General features: G+C 62.1%; 2 protein-coding genes across 2 annotated transcripts; one reads left to right on the forward strand and one right to left on the reverse strand.

Moving 5' to 3' along the window:
- Positions 1–271: 271 nt before the first annotated feature.
- TMEM256 (transmembrane protein 256) lies at positions 272–1,402 on the reverse strand. The gene is made up of 4 exons (XM_045797375.2): positions 1,259–1,402; positions 929–960; positions 607–687; positions 272–506 (listed from the first exon to the last, which is right to left on the reverse strand). The coding sequence occupies exons 1-4, from the start codon at positions 1,341–1,343 to the stop codon at positions 363–365; spliced, it is 342 nt and encodes a 113-aa protein (XP_045653331.2). The 5' UTR covers positions 1,344–1,402; the 3' UTR covers positions 272–362.
- A 778-nt stretch (positions 1,403–2,180) lies between these two features.
- NLGN2 (neuroligin 2) lies at positions 2,181–17,836 on the forward strand. Its single transcript, XM_045797374.2, has 8 exons — positions 2,181–2,877; positions 5,285–5,985; positions 9,332–9,382; positions 11,457–11,606; positions 11,782–11,967; positions 12,087–12,279; positions 12,612–13,208; positions 14,871–17,836. The coding sequence occupies exons 2-8, from the start codon at positions 5,529–5,531 to the stop codon at positions 15,742–15,744; spliced, it is 2,508 nt and encodes an 835-aa protein (XP_045653330.1). The 5' UTR covers positions 2,181–2,877; positions 5,285–5,528; the 3' UTR covers positions 15,745–17,836.
- Positions 17,837–17,852: the final 16 nt, after the last annotated feature.

The raw sequence follows: 17,852 nt of genomic DNA on the forward strand, positions 1-17,852 counted from the left end.
AGACAGGGCTGAAAACCCTACAGTAATCTTCAAATTCTAGTGAGCATCAGAACCACATGATAAGCTTATTAGAATACAGAATCCTGGGCCCCAAAGAGCACTTCGGTAAGACTGCATTATTTCAAGCACTCTCTATGACTCTGATGCCCACCGGTTTAAAAACCTCGTCACAAGTTAACCTGAAGTGAACAGAATCCCCAGACCCACGATTCAGTCTTAGGAAAGGGAGGGAGTCCAGAGGTTGACAATCCCTACCCTTCTTCCTCCAAGATGAACAAAGACTCAAGTTCTTTATTTGCCTTTCTTTTAATCCCCTCCCTGCTCCAACTCTCAAAGTACCCAGAAATCGGACACAAGGAAGCTCAAAGAGCCAAGGCAAGCCAGCCCAAGACGAGCAGGCCCCCTCCCACAGGGGCCAAAGTCTGGATGCTGGGGTCTCCACTCAGAGCCTGGTAGTAAAAGCTGGTGCAGAATAAGGTGGTTCCAGAGGCTAGCAGTAACCCGGCCTGAAGGAGACACAAGGAAGAATACAGGCCAGTAAGAGAAGGGCAGACAGAAAGGGAGCGGGTGGGGCTCGGTCAAGGCTGGGCACGGGGGTAAGATTACCCAGAGGGGCTTTCTGCAATGGGGCACCCCTAACAGGGCCAGGCTGTGTATGAAGTGGTGTTTGTTGGCCTTGTCAAAGAGCTGTAAGAAAAAGAGAAAGGTGGTGGGGGGTGCATTTCCTAAGCCACTCTGGAGCCTGCATCCCGTTTGGCCCCCAACTGAAGTCCCGGCTGGCCTCTCCCTCAGGCACCCACGGCTCAGGCTGGCCGCTCTCGGCGCTCCGGAGCCCCGCGCTCCGCCCCTCCCCTGCTTCCCGCGGTGACCCCAGACTTTGGGGGCTCGGAAACCCGGAAGCTGGGGAGCCCCAGAGCGGTTACTTCACCTCCTTCCCGTAGGCATCCGGAAACTGGGCGCCTGTGGACGGAGAGCCAAAGGTTACCAGTCCGAGCACCAGCCTCGACCGCCCCAACCCCCGGCGGGACCCAGGTGGACACTGGCGATAAGGAATGTCCCCAGGGGGGTTCTGATTGGTAGGAACACGCATGGGCACTTCTGGGAACCTAACTGGACCGGGCTGGGGGGCTTTAAAAGGGTTAGGGCTCCTAAGGCTGTCTGGCACTTCCCACAGACCCCGCCCCTGCACTAGACGCCCACCCCCTCCCGCCAAAGGTCGTCGCCAGCGCAGTGTGAGCTCCATCCCCAACCCCCTGACCGTGCGCCCCGTAGGAGGCCAAGCCTAAGGCCCCGGCTCCGGACAAGGCGCCCAAGCGGCGGAACGCAGCCCCCAGCCCGGCCATGGCAGTGGATGGTCACGCGCCGGACCAACACCGCCCAGGCCACCCAAGAGGCCAGCCAATCCCGGCCTCCCATGCAAATGATGTCCACAGGTGCCCAATCCGGGCCGTGTTCATTTCAGCGTTCAGGTCCTCACCCGGGTACTTGCGCCTTTGTAAAACCTCTGCTGAGTGGCGAAGCTGTCTGGCGGGCGGAGAAACGAGAACCAATTAGGGGCGGAGGAGCGGGACAGTGAGGGGCGGGGTTGGGAGGCGGGACTAGAGGATTTGCGTCATGGATTGGCCCACTTTCAAAGTTGATCGTTTCTTCTAACACCTACCCCCCCCACCTCCTGCAAATTTCCAAAGATCCCCGTCCCCATGCAAAGTTCCGCCCCTTTCCCCACTGGCTCCTCCTTTTCAGCTTTAAACCAGACCCATTCCCAAAAAGAAGCGGCCGCTCAGATAGCCAAGCCCCACCCATCGCCACCAGGCCCCGCCCACTGTCGAGATTGCCCCTCCCATATATGCAAGACCCCGCCTTCTTCGTATGATGCCCCGCCCCCTTAGTTCACACCCCCCCCACCCGCCCCCAACCCACCAACCCCCAGAGCCCCGAGGGTGGGAGACCTAGGGAGGGGGGGATGTCTCCACCCTGCCCCGGCCCGCTTCGTCCATCCGTCGGTCTGTCCGCTCCCGCCCCCTTCCACCTTCTCCAATCCCCCCACACTCTGGAGGGCGGGCGGGCGGGCAGGCGGGTGCGAGCGAGGGGTGTGCGCCGCTCTCTCCGCAGGGGGCGGGGGAGGCGGCCGCGCGGTGACGCGCGGGGCTGCTGCGGCTGCTCCGCCGGCGGATCATCACTCTCGGGCTGGGATGGACGCGGGGCGGGTGGGCCCTGGCGCGCGGAGCCAGGAGTCCGGGCCTCCTGGCTGCTGAGCGTCCCCCGAAGCCTCCCCCTTACCCCCGCTTCCCCTCCTAGGAGCACTGCCGACCCCCACCCCGGGGCTCCAGAATCGGCTCCCGCCCTCCTCTGACTCCCTGGACCTCCCCCTCCCGCCCGCCCTCGGGATCGACTAGATCCCTCCCCCTCCCCGAGGATTCCGGCTGGATCCCTGCCCCTGCACCGCGGATCCTGCGCTCCCGGGCTCCGGGCCCCTGGGGATTGCCGTGGACACCTCCTCCCGCACCCGATCCCTTAGGATCTTCCGCCTGTACCACCTTCTGGTCCCTCGAAGCCGGCCCACGGAGCCAGTGGATCCCCAGTCCAGTCCTTTCTCGTTGCCCCCTCTTCGCTCCGCCGGCCCCACTGCGGGGTTCCCTGTTCTCGGGTTCCTCCTGACCCCATCCCCTACCTCTCCTTTCCCCGGGGATCGACTGGATCCCGGCCCCGCCCCCCGGGGCTGGGGCGATCCCCCTCCCCCGCCCGGTGAGGCGCTGCTGGCGGGGGCTGGGCCTGCGGGGCCGCGGGGGCTCAGAGGCCGCCGCCCCCCTCCCGAAGCCCGTCCGCCCCCTACTCGGAGCCCTGGATGGAGGCACCACGGCCCCAGGGCTGAGCCAGGTAGGAGCTAAGCCGGGCCGGGTGGAGGGGGGTGCGTGGCGGTCCACTGGGGTCTCCTTTTCCCCATCTCTCTCCCTGCGCCTGGTTTCCCCCCAGCCTGCTCTGTCTGCGTGTCTCCGCCTAGGGATGCTCTCGCCGTGTCTCTGCGTCTCGGTCTCTTTGTCTCTGCCTCTCTCCAGCCCATGAATGATCCTTTGAATGGGCCCACAGACCCCGTGTGTTCCCATCTCCCCCTCCCCCTCCTTCTCCCCTTCCCGGCCAAGCCATTTTCCCCACTGCAGGAAGGGGAGGGGGCCTGCGGCCTGAGCCCCCCTCCCTCAATTCTCCCCGGCTGGGGGAGTCAGGCCTGGGCAGGAATGGAGAGAGCAAGGCAGAGGGATAAGGAGAAGGAGGGGGAGCAAGATGTGGCAGACAGAGATGGGGAGAGAAAATGGGGGAGACAGAGGTAGGAGAGAGGGAAGAGGGAGAGAGAGAGATAGAAGGGGCTTAAGGGAGAAACGTGGGGAAGAGGTTTGAAGGAGAGAGAGAGATGAGAAACGGGCGAGGAGGGAGAGGTAGAGGAGAGAGATGGAAAAGGACTGAAGGCAGAAGCCGGAGCAAGCTGGAAGAGGCCGGGAAAGATGTTCTGAGGGAGCGCTATGGAGGGGAGAGAGATGGGGGGAGGGCTCCAGTGGGAGGCAAGAAGGGAGAGAAGCTGGCAGCCAGGAGGCCAGGGGCCCAAAGTACCTTAAGTGGGGGGGGGGGGGCAGAGGCAGACAGTGTTAGTAGGAGGGGGAGGGGGTGGTGGGGCTATGGAAGCAGAACCCAGCCCGGTAGGGACAGAGGAGATCCTGAGGGAGCCAGCCCCAAGCCGCTCCTGCTGATGGGGGGACAGGAGCTTAAGAGGACCTGAAGAGGGGGAGGGCATGACTGGGTGTGTGTGGTAAGGATTCCTGTGTCCTCATCTCTGGAATAAATTGACACCTGCAGAGAGCCACCCGCGGGCTGGCGCCTGGCTCCGAAAGCCCCGCGTCAGCAAACAGCTCTGGCGGCTGGGAGGGGGCAGGGGGGGCTTGCTGAAATGACCCGGGTGTCTGCCCCTTTGGTCTGATCTTGTCTCTTGTCCTGCCCCTGCTGTCCTGAGCATCCAGGCATCAGAGCAGCAACTGTGGGGGGCTGGCAAGGGGAAGGGGAGGTAAATAGCTGGGATGGGACAGAAAGAAAGCCGAGGTTTGCCCCCAGGACATGGGTCAGAGCGGCATGCATGGAAGAGGCATCTGGGGTCCAAGGCTGTTCAAGACTGTGGGAGGGGGGCATTCGGTGGCTGCATCTGATGCCCTCCAAACCCACCTCAGCACCCCTTCTCCCCAGCCAGAGGCCTGGTCACTAGGGCTAGGCTCTGATTGGCCAACAAGGGGCAAGAGGCGGATCTTTTAGGGTTCTCTATGCCCCAATCTCCCGCTCCCCTCAACATACACACTTCTTTCTCTATGCTAAGGTTGGGTAAAACTCTAGCATTCTGACTCATGCCTCTGCTCTCCTGCCCTGAATGTACCCTATAACCAAGGCAGCCCCTTCCTCTCTTCCCCCAGACCCCCCTCCAGGGTTAAAGCTGCAGCCGGTTGCCGAGGTAACATAGCGGGGCAGCATCCCGTCGCCCAGCAACCGGCTGCAGGATCACGCATCTGTCCCCGGATTTGCCCCTCCAGCAGCATCACCTCCCTACTCTAGCCCCTGCCTCAAGGCACCTTAACTTCTGATGGAAGAAATGAGGAAGACCTGGGGGAAAGTGCCCCCCCCCGCCCCGCCCCGCTGCACAGATCCTTAGGGAATGGGCTGTCGAAGGGAGGAAAATGTGCTGGGATTGTGTGGTCCCAAGAAAGGCCCGAGTCTGGCCTGGGGTGGGGGTTCAGTGCCATGAAATTATAGCTCAGGAGTAATTAACACGTATAAACAAACCCGCCACTTCCTGCTAATTAATGACTTGGTATTTTTATTTTCTCTTCCTTGTCTATCTCATCCCTCCTAGGGAGGTGGGAACTGGGACTCCTGAGTCCCTGAGGAGAGCCTGCCTGGGAGGGAGAAAGCAGCTGGAAGGGTGGGGGGCATGCTGGGTCTGGGGAGCTGGCCCCCCTCCTCTGGCTCTGTCCTGGGGGTTTACCATGTCCTGACCCTATTCCTAGCCTTAGACTTTTCTATCTGGGTCCCTGCTTTGGGGATGGGAGTTGCTGGGGTTGGGGGGAGGTGCTAGGGGGCCTGAGGGTGGAAGAAGGGGGCCAACTTGGTCTGAATTCCAAGTCACTAACCACTTGTCTCTTGTTTCCCTGTTCCCTTCTGTCTGCCCTGTCCAATTTCCCTTCCCTTCTTCCACTTCTCTGTATTTTTCTGTCTGTCTGTCTCTTGCATACCCCGTCCCTCCTCCCTGCAGGTCGGGCCTGCCTTCACCTTCTCCCACTTCCTTCCCCTTCCCCACCCCTTGCCCCCTCCATGGAGAGGAACAGAACCTTTCTCTGTCCAGTCTAACCCAGGTCCCTCCCCACCCCCCTCCTCCCTCCTTTCCCGCGCCCCCTCCTCCCTATTGGGGCGAGGGGGGGCCTCCCTCCCTCTCCCCCCCCTTCTCTCTCTCTCCGAGGGGGGGGTCCCAGGGAGGGAGGGGGGGTCCCCCGATCAGCATGTGGCTCCTGGCGCTGTGTCTGGTGGGGCTGGCAGGGGCTCAACGGGGGGGAGGGGGTCCCGGCAGCGGCTCCCCAGGCGGCCCGGGCCTGGGCCTCAGCAGCCTCGGGGAGGAGCGCTTCCCAGTGGTGAACACGGCCTATGGGCGAGTGCGCGGTGTGCGGCGCGAGCTCAACAACGAGATCCTGGGCCCCGTCGTGCAGTTTCTGGGCGTGCCCTACGCCACGCCACCCCTGGGCGCCCGCCGCTTCCAGCCGCCCGAGGCCCCCGCCTCGTGGCCCGGCGTGCGCAACGCCACCACCCTGCCGCCCGCCTGCCCGCAGAACCTGCACGGGGCGCTGCCCGCCATCATGCTGCCTGTGTGGTTCACCGACAACTTGGAGGCGGCCGCCACCTATGTGCAGAACCAGAGCGAGGACTGCCTGTATCTCAACCTCTACGTGCCCACCGAGGACGGTAAGGGCACGGGCACCAGGCTGGGGACCCCACGGACGCAGCCCACGCGCGCGCATGCAGGCCCCCAGGCGCCCCGGCTGCGCCCGGCCCTGAGCTGGGCCTCGGTGGGGGCCGCCAGAGGCCGCGTGCCCCTGCAGGCTCTGCGTGTCCCCCAAGGGTGGGACGGGGCCTGCCAGGCAGTCGCAGGAACTCCTGCAGACAGCCACCCCAGAAGGTCCTTGTGCCCGCAGAGTGAGCGGCAGGTACCGAGCTGGGCGTGCAGACCCCTCCCCGCCAAGGCACACACACAGTGGCCCCTGAGGGTTACTGGCCCGGGCAGCATCTCTCCCCCGCAGACACCCACTCCAGCGCTGCCCCAGCTCCCAGCCTCAGGCCTGGGCTTGTCCCTGAGGAGTACCCACTTGGGTTCCTTTTACACCTCAGAGACAACAGGGACGCCCCCTTTCTCCTCCCGGTGTGCCCGGGCACCCTTCCGTCTATCACATCGCATCCCCAGCGCCTCCCCCGAGCTTAGCGCCTCTGCTTCCGAAAGCTCTGTCCCCTGACCCCTAGCACCCCTGAAGGATCAGGGAGGACCCCTCATTCACAGCACAGCCTGCCCATCCCCATGAGAACATCCTTCCCTCCGGGCTCTGGGACCCCGGGGCCGGCTCTCCTGGTGAAGGAGCCGTCCAGCTCGCCACAGCCCCCAGCACACTCCCCTGGAAAGTTCTCCATGAGCCAACCTTCAGCACACAGAGTATCTTTCAGAGTACCTTCCGCTGTCTCCAACAGAGGTACTCAGCAGAAGTTCGGCCGGCCCCAACACCCCGCCATGTTATCCTTCGGACTCAGTGTCGCTACTCCTGAACTCCCCAACACCTCCACAGAGAACCCCACTCCTACCTCACCCCCCACAGGCCATTTTCTGCCAACTATACACATGGGCCTGGTACCCAGGAACCCCTGTATGGACACCGTAGGCACCCAATACCCGCACGTCCTGTGCCCACACGCCACAAACCACCAGGAATCGCAGTCCCTCAGCACACAGGGTCTACACACCGACCGTGTGCTCCCACGCCCCACATATCCAAATTCCCGGTGCTCGCACACAGCACACACCCCAACGCCTCTTGGAAACTGCGCCCTATCGCCCCGTAGACCCATGCTCCCCGGCAGCCCCAGATATAGATCATGTGTCCCGGTAACACCCATACAGAGACCTTCGCCCAATAATCCTGCACGTGGCCACTCACACCATAGTCCCCAGCAGTGTCAACACTTCCCAAGCATTGCGTACCCCAACTCTACCTAGAGATCACCTGTGTCCTAGCTCGGCCTGGGACAGCACACCCAGCAAGCCTACACCTACCCGCCATCGGGCACTCTAACACCTCACTCCCGGCACCTCGGAACCAACCATCTACCCTCCGTTCCTCATATCAGCCGTGCACCCCAATACAGTAATACCCCTCCCATGGAAACCATGCGTCCTAGCGACCCGTGCCCACAATGCACCCAAGTATCACCGCTCCAATCCCATCCAGAACCGAAGCACCCTAATAGACTCTTTACCCCAGTATGTGCCACACGTCCTCCCCAATACCAGCACCGCCCCACAGGAGAGCCACCACTCCACATCCCCCTGCCCTCTCATGGGCCACCTACCCCCGCAGCCTGCCCTGCACCCCAGGCCCTCCACACAGCCTGTCCATCTCCATGCTTTCCACTCACGGGCTCTCTGGCCCGTTCCCGCCTCCTTGTAGGCTGTCCACGCCAGAGTCCCCCTCGGTGGGGGGACTCCTCACCCCTCACGTGGAACATCCACCCGGGACTTCCCGCCAGTGGGCTGTCCACCCCAACATGTGCGCACCCAGTGTCCACCTGCCCCCGCACCACCTGTGCCCACACCTTCTGTATTTTTAACCAGCACTTATCACAGACCTGCCTGGGGCCTGACACGTTCAGGTGATCTCACTGAGTCTTCACACCTGCTCTGCAAGGGAGAGGTTGACTCGGGCAGGCGCGTGTGCACACACACACACACACACACACACACACACTGTTCTCACGCACGCGCACACACTCCCCGCTGACTTCATCCCCTTCCCATCCTGTTGTAGAGAGCAGACCCTAATCCTAATGGGTCCCTGTGGGGCCATCATCACCAGATGGGAGAAGCCTTCCAGAGGCTTGCCAACCCATCCCTCCCCATGGCAATGAGCAGAAACCAAGCAGGGGCATCCCCTCTGATTTCTGGCTTCCAGCTGTCCCCCAACTGAGTCCCCATTCTGAAAGAAGCCTGGAACCTACCTCTGAGCCCAGCCTGGGGCCTTTCCTTGACCAGGGGAACACTTCGCGCCTCCCAGCACCTCCTGGCACTTTATGTGTCCGGCTGGCTCAGGGCACTGTGTTTCCTGTTCCCTATTTGTGGCCTGAACCCTGAATTGGGGATGGGGGGCTTTCTGGCATTAGAGCAGTGTCGGGCGGGGGCGGGAGGTGCTCATGTCCCCAGTGGGTAGTTGACCGTTCTTGGTGGGGGGAGAGTAGGCCTGGGTGAGGGATGAGGTTGGGGGGTGCAGAGGGAAGAGGTGGAGTGGAGGGCAAGACCTGATGACCCCTTTCCCTGCTTTGCCCCACATCGGGGAGGTGGGGTGAGAAGCCAGGCCCCTGAGTGCGGATGGAAGAGGAATGCTGGCCGGGTGAGAGGCTGGGCAGGCGGGCAGGCGGCCCTAGCTGACCTGGCCCCAGCCCTCCAGGGGGAGCCGAGGGCTTGAAGGGGCTGTGAGCTGCAGGGGCAGGAGGCCCCCAACCCCATCCTACGCTCTGCTCTCCGGATCCTCCAGGGGGGTCCTTTCTGCCGCAGCCCCTCCCTCGCAGCCTGGGGGAGCAGGCAGGGGCGGCGCTGGCCCTGAAGAGGGTCCTGCGTGAGTGGAGGCGCTGGTGGCACAGCTGGCCTTGGCCTCCTGGGCTTGGGGTGGGCCTCCCCTCCCCACCCCACCCCACCCCCACCTCTAACACCGTTTCGTTTCCAGCAATTAGCAAACACTTCGACAAGCCAAGTCAATATGTCTTAAAACAGGCCTCAGCCCACTCAGGCACCCCACCCCCCCAAACCCAGCCTTTTCTTTGGGGCATGACTTTTTCCGGGGAGGGGAAACAAATTTGGGTTGTAGAAACGTTTTTCTCTTTTCTTGGTTTCTTTTTCTTGCAAACGAATTTTGCTTTTTTTGGCTTATTTTTTCTGCCCTCCACCCTCCCCTTTTCTGCTTTCTGTCCTCCCCTCCCCATCCACCACCCCCCCCACCCCCATCTTTCCCCACAAAATTGTCCTTTTTTCTCTGTTTTGTGTTCCCGGTCTTAGGTCCGCTCACAAAAAAACGTGACGAGGCGACGCTCAATCCGCCAGACACAGGTAGATTTAAAAATCCCGCTGCTGCATGTGTTGCTGATTAGAGGACGCTCGAGGCCCCGCCCCTAAGTAAACGCCCCCCCCCCAGCCCTCCAGGCCCCGCAGTCGTTCTCCCACCCAAAACCGAAAAAGAAAAGAAAAGAAAAATTGGTAATAATTGGAAAAAAGAATTACGAAAACTTCAAACGAAATTTGAACAATGTTGGACCCACTAGCAAACCTGCAAGCCAAGCTAAACACAGCCAAAAATATAAGTGAAAAAAGAAATTGGAATTCAGAGAAAACCAAACCAAACCACACCACCAAATAATTGGATAAAAATGTTTAGAGTTTGACAGGAATTTGGACTGTTTGGAAACTTGCGAAATGTAACATTTGAAAAAAGAAAAACTTTAATTGGGAGCAAAACTACATTGGAAAAAAAAATTTAAGTTGGCAAATTGATGGTACAATTGAAACGTCAGAAGCAAACCTACAATTTTCAAAAGCCTGTCAGATGCAGAAAACGCAAACATGTGAAGCGAATTAAAAAATTTGGAAATTTTTGAAAACAGGGCCCAATATCTTGAAGTTTCACCACAAAATTTTGAAAAAAAAAATGCAAAGAACTTTTTTCTTTTTTTCTTTTTTTCCAAAAAAAACGGATCTTTTTGGTTTTTTGTTTTTTGTTTTTTTTTTTTCTTTTCTTGTTGAATCTGCCCCCCCCCCCCCCCGAGAGCTTCTCGCTTTTTGGTTGTTGTTTTTTCTTTCTTTCTTCTTTCTTGATCCTGTTTTTTGTTGTTGCTTTTGAATTCTTGTCGCCCCAGCCCCCCTCCCTGCTCCTTCCCTTTCCGACCCCCCCTCCCCCCACACTGGGAGTGGAGGTGCCGGGTGGGGAGGAGGGGGAGAACTGAGGACTTGAAGAGAGGGCCTTGCAGGGAGGAGGCTCTGGCCTGAGTCTGGCTGGAAGGCCACCGGAGGTTCCAGAAGGAGGGAAAGAGCAGGATTTGGAGAGGACACGGAGAGGGCAGAGCCCACCAGGTGGAGGGAGGTGGCCGAGAAGGTCTTAAGAGACGGGAGGCCACAAGCTGTCCATGGGGGTGGAGGGGAATGTCTCTGGGTCCTGTGGGCTCACCTTCTGGCAGGAGAAAAGTTTCTAGCAGGAGGACGGGGGCGAGCAGAGCCGCTGGGGACTGGCTGTGGAGGCCCAGGCCCCAGCTCTGGTTTGTTGAATTTCCCGAGCTAGTCAGGGATTGCCAAGTGTCAGGAGAGAGGAGGGCCTGTGGGCCATGGGGGACCCCAGCCGGGCGCTGTGGCTGAATCAGGGAGGGGTGCAAGGAGGGTACTGGCTATAGAGCCTTGGGGACCGCCTGGTCACATGTCAGTGATTAAGGGGATCCTTTGGGGACAGGGCAAGAGGGGCGTCTGTGCAGAACCCAGGGTCAGGCCAGTTGGGGGGGGTCTGAGAGTAAAGAGCTGTACCCTGACTTTATCAAGCAGGCTCTTTCCCACCCTGCCTCCTCCTGCCACCGTAATTAGGCTGGGGGTTGCCATGGTAACTGGGGAGGTGACCTAGAAAGGAATTAGGGCGGGGAGGAGACCAGGCCCCCAGAGACCCTAGGCTGGCACCCCCTCACCCACAGACCAGCCTACCACGTGGACCTGAGACCCAAGGCCTGAGTCTGAGGACCCGCCCCGACCCTCCCAGCATCTCTAGCGCTAGGGCCAGCCTTGGGAGTTCGCTCTTCCTTGGAGCCGGAAGGAGATTTGCTGTGTGTGTGTGGGGAGGGGGTCCCCTGGATCCAGCAGATGCCCTGGGGAGGGTCCCCCCCGCCTCTGAGGCTTCTTGGAAGGTCTGTCTGGCATTTGGAGAAGTGCCACGGGGCAGGCCGACAGGAGGTGGGGTGGGACCTTCGGCCAGGGCTCCGTGGGGAGGGAGGGAGGGGAATCCGGTCTTGCCCCCCAGGGACGGGAGAGACATGTCCCCTGAGCTCCGGGCTGGTCCTCCGCAGGCCTGGGAGCTGGGCGGTGCTGCTTCTGGTCTGACTGTGTTCTTGTCCCCCAACCCCGGCCCACTGCCCACCCCCTCCCCACGCAGATATCCGGGACTCTGGGAAGAAGCCGGTGATGCTGTTTCTGCACGGCGGCTCCTACATGGAGGGTACCGGGAACATGTTTGACGGCTCCGTCCTGGCCGCCTACGGCAACGTCATCGTAGCCACGCTCAACTACCGGCTTGGGGTGCTCGGTGAGGGTGGGCGGTCAGCTCTAGGGGCTGGAGGCTGGCGGGGAGGGCCCCGGTGGGCGGTGTTCCTCTAGACCCTGCAGAAGCAGAATGGCTTCTGGACTGGACCGAGCTGCCCAGAAAGGGGGTGAGGGCGCTCTGACACCCCCAGGAAGCCCCTTTCCTCCTGTGCTTCCAGGCTTTCTCAGCACCGGAGACCAAGCTGCGAAAGGCAACTACGGCCTCCTGGACCAGATTCAGGCCCTGCGCTGGCTCAGTGAGAACATTGCCCACTTTGGGGGTGACCCCGAGCGCATCACCATCTTTGGATCGGGGGCAGGGGCCTCCTGCGTCAACCTTCTGATCCTCTCTCACCACTCGGAAGGTATGGGCCATCCCTCGGCCTGCCCCTCCCGTCCGCATTCCCACATGCTAACCCCATCGGGTCCCCGTTCCTGCCTGGGCGGAGACAGCCTAGCCTGAAGCCTGCGCCTGTCCTGCCAGGGTTGTTCCAGAAGGCCATCGCCCAGAGCGGCACTGCCATCTCCAGCTGGTCTGTCAACTACCAGCCGCTCAAATACACGCGGCTGCTGGCGGCCAAAGTGGGCTGCGACCGGGAGGACAGCGCCGAAGCCGTGGAGTGCCTGCGCCGGAAGCCCTCCCGGGAGCTGGTGGACCAGGACGTGCAGCCCGCCCGGTATGGGGGTGGGAGAGGGCCGGGTCCAGGCCTCCGCTTTCCTTGCTCCAAGGACGTTGAGGGTGAGAGGTGCCCACAGGCATTCCGTTCGGCAAGGAGAGGGGGGCTTCAGGCCCCTCTTTCCTAAGCAGAGGCGCCCAAACAGAGCGAGGGTGCACAAGGGGCCACGAAGCGCATCGGGGGAGACTTCCCGAGAGGCCAAGGGCCCCGAAGGACTCAGGAGATTTTTACCCAGGGGACAAAGAAGGGTCTTCTGAGCAGAGGGCCCGGCAGGCTGGGAGCTGAGAGGAGGCCAGGGAGCAGGTGATGAGACCCTGACCCCTTCTCCCCAGCTACCACATCGCCTTCGGGCCCGTGGTGGACGGTGACGTCGTCCCCGATGACCCTGAGATCCTCATGCAGCAGGGAGAATTCCTCAACTATGACATGCTCATCGGCGTCAACCAAGGAGAGGGCCTCAAGTTCGTAGAGGACTCCGCCGAGAGCGAGGACGGCGTGTCTGCCAGCGCCTTTGACTTCACCGTCTCCAACTTCGTGGACAACCTGTACGGCTACCCGGAGGGCAAGGACGTGCTCCGGGAGACCATCAAGTTTATGTACACGGACTGGGCCGACCGGGACAACGGCGAAATGCGGAGAAAGACCCTGCTGGCGCTCTTTACAGACCACCAGTGGGTGGCACCGGCTGTGGCCACCGCCAAGCTGCACGCTGACTACCAGTCCCCCGTCTACTTTTATACCTTCTACCACCACTGCCAGGCTGAGGGCCGGCCCGAGTGGGCGGACGCGGCGCACGGGGACGAGCTGCCCTACGTCTTTGGCGTGCCCATGGTGGGCGCCACCGACCTCTTCCCCTGCAACTTCTCCAAGAACGACGTCATGCTCAGCGCTGTGGTCATGACCTACTGGACCAACTTCGCCAAGACTGGGTGAGGGCCAGCGGGGCTGGGTGGGGGCGCCCCCTGCAGGCCAAGGCACACGCCGCCACCATCCGCCGCGCGCCGCCCCTCACTCCCCACCGCCATTCCCCATCATTGCCTCCTCGACCCAGGCACCTGCTGGACGCCTTCTCTGTGCCAGGCCCCAAGCTGTGCGTTGGAGAGTCAGCGGTCAGACAGAGAGGGCCCTGTCCTTCCGGGGGGTGGGCTCCCTTGGTGGCTTTGCCTCCGGGTCTGTCTCTCCTGGCACTCTGCTCTCCATCTGATCCCCGGGGCTGTATCTGTGTAAGGATTTGTGTCTGTCCGTCTCTCTGCCACTGTCTCTACATCTCTCTCCCTTCGAATCCACTGATACTGTGTCTTTCCCTCTACTCTCTGCCATCGGCTTGCTTTTCCCTTGCCGGTCTCACCCTGGCTGTCTGTCCCCTGTCTCTGTCTCTCTGTTCCTAAATGTGTCTGTCTCACTCAGTCTCAGATTCTGCCTCTCTCGCCAGCTATCTCTCTGGCTGTCTCGGCCTCTGTCTCTGCCCCCGTCCTCATCTCTGCCCGTCTCTGCCCCCCCATCTCTGCCCATCTCTGCCCCCCTGTCCTCATCTCTGCCTGTCTCTGCCTGTCTCTGGCCCCGGTCCTCATCTCTGCCCTTCTCTGCCACTCTGTCCTCATCTCTGCCCCCCGCCTCCTCATCTCTGCCTGTCTCTGCCCCTGCATCCTCATCTCTGCCTGTCCCTCCCTATCTCTGCCCCCGTCCTCATCTCTGCCTATCCCTGCCCATCTCTGTCTGCCCCCCATCTCTGCCCGTCTCCGCCCCCCATCTCTGCCCCCCGTTCTCATCTCTGCCCTTCTCTGCCACCCTGTCCTCATCTCTGCCCGTCTCTGCCCCTGTGTCCTCATCTCTGCCTGTCCCTGCCCATCTCTGCCCCCATCCTCATCTCTGCCTGTCTCTGCCCATCTCTGTCTGCTCCCCCATCTCTGCCCGTCTCTGCCCCCCCGTCCTCATCTCTGCCTGTCTCTGCCCCTGTCCTCATCTCTGCCCGTCTCTGCCTGTCTCTGGCCCCGGTCCTCATCTCTGCCCTTCTCTGCCACCCTGTCCTCATCTCTGCCCGTCTCTGCCCCTGCGTCCTCCTCTCTGCCTGTCCCTGCCCATCTCTGCCCCCGTCCTCATCTCTGCCCTTCTCTGCCACCCTGTCCTCATCTCTGCCCGTCTCTGCCCCTGCGTCTTCATCTCTGCCTGTCCCTGCCCATCTCTGCCCCCGTCCTCATCTCTGCCTGTCTCTGCCCGTCTCTGTCTGCTCCCCCATCTCTACCCGTCTCTGCCCCCCTGTCCTCATCTCTGCCTGTCTCTGCCCCTGTCCTCATCTCTGCCCGTCTCTGCCTGTCTCTGGCCCCGGTCCTCATCTCTGCCCGTCTCTGGCCCCGGTCCTCATCTCTGCCCGTCTTTGCCCCCGTCCTCATCTCTGCCTGTCCCTGCCCATCTCTGCCTGTCTCTGGCAGTTTCTGTCTCTTCTGCCTCTCTCTTCTCGGGCTTTCCTTCTGTCTCCCCGCCCTCTGCATCTCGGCATCTCCGTGGGTCTCCCCCTGCCCCGTCCACCCACACACCTTCCCCCACGGGGCCGCCCCCTCACTCCTCCTTTCCCCGCCCTCCTGTGCCCGCAGCGACCCCAACCACCCGGTACCGCAGGACACCAAGTTCATCCACACGAAGCCCAACCGCTTCGAGGAGGTGGTGTGGAGCAAGTTCAACAGCAAGGAGAAGCAGTACCTGCACATAGGCCTGAAGCCGCGCGTGCGCGACAACTACCGCGCCAACAAGGTGGCCTTCTGGCTGGAGCTCGTGCCGCACCTGCACAACCTGCACACGGAGCTCTTCACCACCACCACGCGCCTGCCGCCCTACGCCACGCGCTGGCCGCCGCGCCCTCCCCCCGGCGCCCCGGGCACCCGCCGCCCGCCACCGCCCGCCACCCTGCCGCCCGAGCCCGAGCCCGAGCCGGGCCCCCGCGCCTACGACCGCTTCCCCGGGGACTCCCGGGACTACTCCACCGAGCTCAGCGTCACGGTGGCCGTGGGCGCCTCGCTCCTCTTCCTCAACATCCTGGCCTTCGCGGCGCTCTACTACAAGCGGGACCGGCGGCAGGAGCTGCGGTGCCGGCGGCTCAGCCCCCCGGGCGGCTCGGGCTCCGGGGTGCCCGGCGGGGGCCCCCTGCTCCCCGCCGCCGGCCGCGAGCTGCCGCCCGAGGAGGAGCTGGTGTCCCTGCAGCTGAAGCGGGCGGGGGGCGTCGGGGCGGACCCCGCCGAGGCCCTGCGCCCCGCCTGCCCGCCCGACTACACCCTGGCCCTGCGCCGGGCGCCGGACGACGTGCCTCTGCTGGCCCCCGGGGCCCTGACCCTGCTGCCCAGCGGCCTGGGGCCCCCGCCGCCCCCGCCGCCCCCGTCCCTCCACCCCTTCGGGCCCTTCCCCCCGCCGCCCCCCACCGCAACGAGCCACAACAACACGCTACCGCACCCCCACTCCACCACTCGGGTATAGGGGGCGGCTGGGGGGGGAGGCCCTCCTCCCCGGCCCTCCCCGCCGCCGCCGCCGCCGCCGCCAGTGGGCAGTGCCGGTGGGCAGTGCGGCTCAGAAGGCAGGGAGGAGGACTGGCCACAGGCTTCTCGCGCCGGAGGTGCCCCGCGGCGGGGAGCGCTAGGTGGACATGGGTTTCCGCACCAGGATGTGTGTCTTTCCCATGCCAGAGGCCCGTCCTCTTCTCTGGACCTGGGCCTCGGAACAACCGGGGGGCGGGGGGGTGTTTCGTGCCCTCCATTGGGACACCAGTCTTCGGTGTGTGGAAACGTGGACGTGTTTTCCCACGTGGAGGCGTGCTTTCTCACGAGGGGGTGTGTTTTCCCATGTGCAGGGTGAGGTGTTTTTTTTTTTGCCCCCCTGGACACATGTTGGCCCCCTCAAAAGAATTCCTGCGGGGATTTGTACCCCAGAATCCCGTTCCCTCATGCCTTCTCCCTCCTCCCGTCCCTCCCCACCCCTTGGAGACCCTGGAAATGGTGTGTTCACGCACAGTGACCCTTGGGAAGGTACCGAGGAAATCAGTCGTCCCCCCCCCCACTCCCACTCCGTGCCCCACACCCCCTCTGCCCCCGCGAAGCATGTTTATCCCCCGTGGCATATGTCAGACGAAGCCCGTGCTCTGGGGAGGACTCCCTGCCAGGGGGAAGGGAGGAGATCTGTGCGTCCCTGTGCTGCCTGGGAACTTGTTTTCCCACGGGTCCAGGACACAGCTCTTCTTGCATGTGGTTGTGTGTTTTCCCATGCAGACGGCCCCTCTCCCGCCAGCACTCCCGGCGTCCCCCAGGCCTGAGGCCTAGCACTTAGTTCCTCCCCACCCAGCAGGTGGGAACAGACTTCAGACTGACCGAAGCTGGGGGGGATGTACAAGTCCTGCGGGCAGACCTCTGCCCCATCTCCCCCCCAAGAGATGCCAAGTTGGGGGGGGCCTGGCGTGCCACCCACAGAGGCCATGCATGTTTGACCAAAGCCCTCACTGGGGTCTGAGGACAGCGTTTCCCTCAGTCCTCAGACCATTGCTCATCTGTGCCAAACTGGGTTAGGTGGGTTTGGGGGGGGAAGACCCCCAAAAATGTGCCAAGGATTCCCCAGTCCTGGGCCAGGGCAGGTAAATGTGGGGACAGGTGGGATATGGGGGACGCAAGTGGCAGTGAAAGGGGTCCTGCTTGTGTCTCTCCTCCCTTCACTGTGTCTCATCCCTCCCTCTCTGCCTCAGTGGTCCTCCTCCCATCTCTGTCTCCCTCTTTGAAGCCATCCTGTGTCAGTGTCAGAGCACCTTCTCCCCTCAGCCGCCCATTCCCTTCTTTGACGAGGCCCCCCTTCCCTCAGCCGCCAGGGCTGAAGGAAAGGAGCCGCGGAGGGAGGGCGCAGGGGGGAAAGGCTTCGTGGGACAGGCTGGGGAGAGAATGAGGTCAGCGGTGCTGAGGAACAGATGGAGGGGGCAGTGGGGGACAGGGCTCGGGCGGACAGCAGCAGGGAGAATTCGAAAGGACACGTGTGCGGTGACTGCCCCGGAGAGGAACCGTCGGAGGAGAAAGGCTTTGGGCCTCTGGGGAGAAGAACCGTGTCAGGAAGGGTTTTAAGGGAACCAGTGGAGGAGAATCCTCGTCTGCTGGTATTTTGTGGGTTCCTTCGTGCCAAACTTGAGTAGGGGGTGGGGGGCCATCTTCCACTGATGCCCAAATCCGGAATCCCTGGTCTTGGCTCCCCAGAACTCTGCCTCCTGACTATCCCTTCTCCCACCTCCTCCCATGGAAACTTAGTTCTTTTCTGACCCCTTCCCTTGCCTGGTCTAGCTCCTCTCCAAACAGCCATGCCCTCTAAATGCTAGGGACCTGGGCCCTGAACCCTGTAGACAGATGCCCCCCAGACTGGGGCATGGGAGGGGGGCTGGGGGACCCCAAGATTCAGCCACGGACTCCAATGCCCAGCCCCTCTCCCCAGAACAATCCCCTGACAATCCCACATCCCTGCCCCAACCCTTCGCGGCTCTGTACACATTTTTAAACCTGGCAAAAGATGAAGAGAATATTGTAAATATAAAAATTTAACTGTTGGTTGTGCCTGCTGTG

This window comes from Ursus americanus, chromosome 14, assembly GCF_024610735.1.
Source record: "Ursus americanus isolate L20-20 chromosome 14, mUrsAme1.1.p, whole genome shotgun sequence".
NCBI classification, from domain to species: domain Eukaryota; kingdom Metazoa; phylum Chordata; class Mammalia; order Carnivora; family Ursidae; genus Ursus; species Ursus americanus.